The sequence below is a fragment of the Echinops telfairi genome, unplaced genomic scaffold (assembly GCF_000313985.2).
Source record: "Echinops telfairi isolate 266 unplaced genomic scaffold, ASM31398v2 ScPeMD7_9;HRSCAF=40, whole genome shotgun sequence".
NCBI lineage: Eukaryota > Metazoa > Chordata > Mammalia > Afrosoricida > Tenrecidae > Echinops > Echinops telfairi.
In genome coordinates, this window is record NW_022103906.1 from 19,973,351 (window position 1) to 19,979,196 (window position 5,846).

The window sequence follows — 5,846 nt, forward strand, 5'->3', positions numbered from 1 at the left end:
GAAAACTCTTTCAATCTCATATCATTCCAGTTCATTTCATTTCCACTCAACAAGGATTTGCTGCAGGCCAGCTACTGCAAAGGGCTGGCTCGGGCGGTGTGACCAAAGACACTACATGCTTTCTAGTCTAACACGTTTACAACTCGATGGGTGGAGTTTACTACGCGAACATGGAACATTTTATGTGAAGGCGTCAAAGACGTCTGGGGGATGAGTGGGAGTGAGGATGGCGTCCAGGTTAGGAAGACTTCCTTCAGAGATGGCCCTTGAGTGATGGCATTAAGGATTGGGGAGAATGCTGATGGGTGGAGGTGGTGGAGTGGAGAAGTGGCGTGTGGGGCAGCAGGGGACATGTTTGGAAGCAGGGAAGAGGTCCGTTTGGTGAGAATGCAGGCGCAAGAGCAAGCGTGGCAGACAAGGCTAGAAAGGCTGCGGGCCAGGCTGCAGGGGCCCTGGATGCCAGGTGAAGGAGCCACGTGGACGCGCAGGGCGGAGCTGGTGCTGAGGACGGTCTGTGGGCAGGCAGTGAGGAGGGCAGTCTCGAGAGAATGAGGAAAGAGCTTGAGTTGAAACAAGAGAATAGCTCGGGGGGCACCAGGACCCTGACCACAAGCACAGGATCCTGGCACTGGGAAGATCCTTAAGTTGCAGGTGACGGACTTGAGGCCAGGTATCCCTTCACAAAGCACCCATGACTGGTCGACAGATCCAGGTGCTGGGACGCCTCAGGGGCAGGCGCGGGCGGGCTAGCTTACCTGTTCTGCGTCATATTCATGACCATCCAATCTTTGGCATAAACATTCTTTCCAATTAGATCCTTGAACATAATAAAGGTTTCCATGAGGAAGTCCTACAGAGAACAAAGGAAGAATGGGTGAAGAACCGGGCCACACTGATGAGCCTTCCTCCAGCACCTGTACCTGGAGGACCAAGGTACCAGGACAAGCCTTCTCTAACCTCCCAGCACCAGCTAACTCCATGATAGAGACCTTAGAGAGAACCCATTCTCACAACCGTCACCACCTCTCATGAGCCTGCGGGGAAGAGAAGGATACAACGCAACCATCTGCGTTTTATGAGCAATTTAAACGGAGGCGGAGGAAAAGTACAGGATTCAGCTATCGGCACAGGAACGAGGAAGCAGAACGGTTAGGGTACGCAGCCAGGTGTTTGGACCTCAAGTTTAGGGTCCACATCTGCTCCCTGCTGACGGTGATACCTGAACGTATCCACTCCATATTTGAAAGAACTTAGCAACAGACTCTGAGGACACAGATGGCCTAAACATGACCCCAGCTCTCCATCCCCATTGCTAGAACAGATAACTGGGCTGCGGGTACAAAAGTCCTGCTTCTTCCTAGTCTAGGATTTTACACGAAATCCCCTGAATAAGGAAGGGGCCTAAACAGTGCAATTAACAATGTATTGCGATGACTGCAATCATTAAGAACATTAGCACCCAAGACTATATAGAAAAATCAGCAATTTTACTTAAAAAGGGGGCTATGGGCAAAAAGTAATTCAGAAGTGGAAAAAAAAATCAAGTCATGTATCAAAGATCTAAAAATTTTGAAAACTTTATTAGTTTACTAAATTTTGGCTATTTCCCTTGGGATGCTTGAGATGAAAATAGAATTTCTCGGGCACTAAACGAAGCAGTTGACACCTTAGGAATGAGATGCCGTAGTCGTGAAGCATGGCACTGGGAGGCAGGTGGTCTTGACCTTATTTTTAATGATATTTCCACAGAATTTTGGAAAAGCTAGTTAACTCCCTGTGCTTTTTTTAAAATAAATCATTTTATTGGGGGCTCTTACAACTCGTACCACAATCCACCCATACATCCATTGTGTCAAGCACATTTGTACATTTGTTGCCATCATCATTTTCAAAACATTTTTTTTCTCTTTGAGGCCCTGGTTATCAGGTGATTTTACCCGCTCACAATCCATCTCTCCCTGATGAATCCTTGATAATTTATTAATTTTTTTTTCATGTCTTACACTGGCCGCTGTCTCCCTTCACCCATTTTTATTTTGTCTGTTCCCCTGGGAGAGGGTTATAGATAGATCATTGTGATCGGTTTCCTCCTTTCTCTCCCCACCTTCCCCTTCCCCTCCTGGTATTGCTACTCTCATTATTGGTCTTGAGGGGTTTATCTGTCCTGCGTTCCCTGTGTTTCTGGTTCTTATACGTGCTCTGATCTAGCCTGATTTGTAAGGTAGAATTTGGGTCATGATAGTTGGGGGGGGGAAGCATTAAAGAACTAGAGGAAAGTTGTATGTTTCATAGGTGCTATACTGCACCCTGACTGGCTCATCTCTTCCTTGTGACCCCTTTGTAAAGGGATGTCCAACTGTCTACAAATGGGCTTTGGGTCTCCACTCCACTCATTCGCATTGATATGATTATTTGTTCTGGGTCTTTGATGCCTGATACCTGATTCCATGGACACTTCATGATCAGACAGGCTGGGGTGCTTCTTCCATGTGGGCTTTGTTGCTTCTCAGCTAGATGGCCGCTTGTTTACCTTCAAACCTTTAACTCCCTGCACTTTTGACACTGAACTAGTCCAGGAATTAGGAGGTAGTCTGGCCACGAAGTCTGTGCCACACTTCAATCTCCCTTCTGGTTCAATGGGGTTGAACTTACCTAGCTCCTCAATTCTGAAATCACACACTTCTTTGAAAAACGTAAAATGTTTCATGATAAGAAATGAAATTTTAAGAAATGCCAACTATTTTCTTGTGCTGTTCAATTCTGTGAGCCTTTTAAAAAGAAAAGCAACACGAAAAAGCCACTGGTTTGTGAATCTAGGGCTGACTGTCCATGCATCGACTTGACCTCTCAGGTGTTGCAAACAATGGCAGTAAATGCACAGCGAATCTCAGCCCTCACTCTGACCGCCACCCGGTCGGGGACTCCATCCCCACCAGGACGTCTGGAAGGAGACGTTCCGAGGGCGGCATGAGAGAGAAGAGAGACAGGTTCCCAGAATCCAAACCATCCCCTGCAGCTCGGCCAGTGAGAGCTGTCAGCTTAGGAAGGGAATTAATTTCTTTGGGCCTCGGCTTCCTCATGGGGTAATAACTGTTCTTAGTTAGAGCAGCGGTTCTCAACCTGTGGGTCTCGACTCTTTTGGGGGTTAACAACCCTTTCATCCGATTCATAAGAGTAGCAAAATGACGGTGAAGTAACAATGAAAATAATTGTATGGTCGGGGGGTCACCACAACATGAGGAGCTGTATGAAAGTCGAGGCATGAGGAAGGTTGAGAATCACTGAGTTAGAGAATACCAAGAGGGCTTCAACAGTTTCATGGAAAAACTCCAATTATTTTTGAATTTCATTTTCCCCCCATGAATTTTGTGACGGACCGCCATGCATGTGGCAGATCCCACCCTCGTTTTGGCAAAATGAAGGCGAAGTATTCGAGTTTGAGCCACATACTTTGCCTGCTTTCCAAGCAAAGCTAAATTAATTAATGCACCATGGAAATCTCATTATCTTTGTTTTACATTCAATTAAAAGAACAGAAGTAGGGTTAGTTTTATAAGCGGCAGCTTTTCACAGGCATTGAACTAGGTGCCCAGGACAAAGCTTGGCATTTCCATGCAGCAGTTACATCGTGATCAAGCTGACCTTTAAAGTAGGTATGATTTCACATGTGAGGAAACTGAAGTTCCGTAAGATTAAACAACATGCCCCAAATTTCACACCCCAAACTGGGGCAGTCAGAATTCAAACCAGCGCTGCGCTGAGTGCTTCTAAGGCCTGCGCCCTTGCTCACGCTAGCACCTTCCTCTAGAGGAGAAACTATTCCAACTCCCACCTTCTCCTCTCAATCCCATCTGCGCACACTCCATCACCTCAATCACACTGCAATGTACTGGTTATTACAACAGGGCCCTGCGGCACGCTGCCTGCCAGAGAGTATCATGATCTCAAAATGCAGCTGTGAAGGTAGGAATCCTTTGTAGATCTTCCCCTTAAGCCACATGGTCCAATCCCCCTTAGGCGAGTTTAGCATTGGACCAACTAATAATAATAAGGACGATTTTCTCTCCAGTTTAGTGTCCATCAGGTGGGCCTCATGGACGGGAAGAGTGATTGGCAGGGAAGGGGCTGGCTCTCCATGTATGCTGGCTGCACACGCTCATGATAATATACAGACAGGCAGAACTCTGAAGCCCGAGGATGACTGGACTGGCCACAGTGGGGTGGGGACTTATCCAGAGCCAAGAACAGTGCTAGGTGGCATCAGCTTGCTCTGTCCATCCCACAGCCCTGCTGGATCCCATGCCACCCTCATGGCCAGATCCCTCACAGGAAGGCTCTCAGCTTTCTAGGCTGCATTTCAGCCTATGCTTAATAGCAACTGCTAGAATAAGGTCCTATATGAGGCACAAGACAAAGAAATGTTTTCAGCTGAAGATAACTTACAAACACTGTAAGGAGAAGTGGCTACCTCTTGTTTTCTTTCTGGGGAACATTGAAAATAGTGGTTTCAGACAAATCGTCCAAGACTCTTAAGACCTCTGCTTCCCAAAGCCTTTGCACAGCACAAGTATCCAAACTCACTGCTGGTGTTCTGACGGGCATTAATCCTGCAGGACAGAGTAGCACTGCTCCAAAGGGTTTCCTCGGCTGGGACCTTTATGGACACCAACAGCCACACCATTCTCCCGCAGACAAGCTGTCGCATTCAAACCTGACCTTGCAGTGAGCAGCCGAGTGTTTGAACCACTGTGACACTGGGGCTCCTTCTGGCAGCTTCCACCACCACGTAGAAGACTTTCTAAAAGCCTTGCCTGGCACAAGTAACTATTGCCCTTCAAAGGAAATCTTGTCTTCTACTCACACAGAAGAAAAAATAAAGGGGGGGGGGGGGAGATTTCCCAAATGATTTTAAATAAGGGCTCCAGGTCCAAAAGAGATTGGGGGTTGCCTGATAAATTTTTACTGCATGTATGGTATAGCCTTCTTCAAATCCATTTTCCAATTATGGTAGAGAGAGACACTTGGCACTGAAGGTGGGTGGGAAGAGACATCCCCCACCCAGCTGGCTCATTTCGTTGGTGATAACCCTTTTGCTGATGTGAGGTTATAAAGACCCAATGAAGGTGACTTACAATGATGTCTTGTGTGGTCTTGAAAGTGTTGATGTAGTGGCTGTAGTGGCTGTCATCCATTTGCCGCAGAATGGAAATCATGCATGCAACAAAGCTCCCCTGGGTAGGGAAAAAAACCACAAATACAATTCTAAGACTCCTTTGGTAGCCAAGAGACAAGATAGTATTTGGATTATCATGCACTTTAGTCATTACCATCCAGTTAGTTATGCATGGGCCTTCCCAAATATCCTACATTCTTAAGTTCCCAGGGGTCAGACTTTGCTATTTCTGCTTAAAACTTCTAGGTATCTGTTCAGGACTCTGGAAGGCTTTATTCATCCTGTGAACTGCTAAGTTTTGTGGAATCCTAAAATCAAGCCACTCACTAATTCTAAATTCTGAACTAGATTATCAGTTTAGATATGTACCAACTTGTGGCTTTCAATTTTTGATTGAGACAGAGTTACAGTATATTCGTTCATGGAGAAAATGAACTCTATCGATGAAGCAAATGTGAATTTGGGAGAAAGTTAAAACCCTAACCTCACTGCCATTGAGCTGATTCTGGCTCCCAGTGACCCTATAGGGCAGGGTCGAACTGCAGGTTTCTGAGATTAATAGAAAGCCTCATCTTTCTCCTGGGGAGCAGCTGGTGGTTTCAAACTGCTGATCTCACAGTTAGCAGCCAAAGGTGTAACCCACTGTGCAACCAAGGCTCAGAATAGTTAAAAC

The 5,846-nt window shown here is 46.3% G+C and overlaps 1 protein-coding gene across 1 annotated transcript in view; it reads right to left on the bottom strand.

Moving 5' to 3' along the window:
- Nucleotides 1-5,846, bottom strand: part of DOCK5 (dedicator of cytokinesis 5) — a 103,853-nt gene that overhangs the window by 42,395 nt on the left and 55,612 nt on the right. Inside the window, exons 19-20 of the mRNA XM_045286563.1 lie at nucleotides 5,133-5,231; nucleotides 756-850 (exon numbers count right to left, since the gene is read on the bottom strand). Of these exons, the coding sequence (XP_045142498.1) occupies nucleotides 756-850; nucleotides 5,133-5,231 (194 nt within the window). The remainder of the gene's footprint in view (nucleotides 1-755; nucleotides 851-5,132; nucleotides 5,232-5,846) is intronic.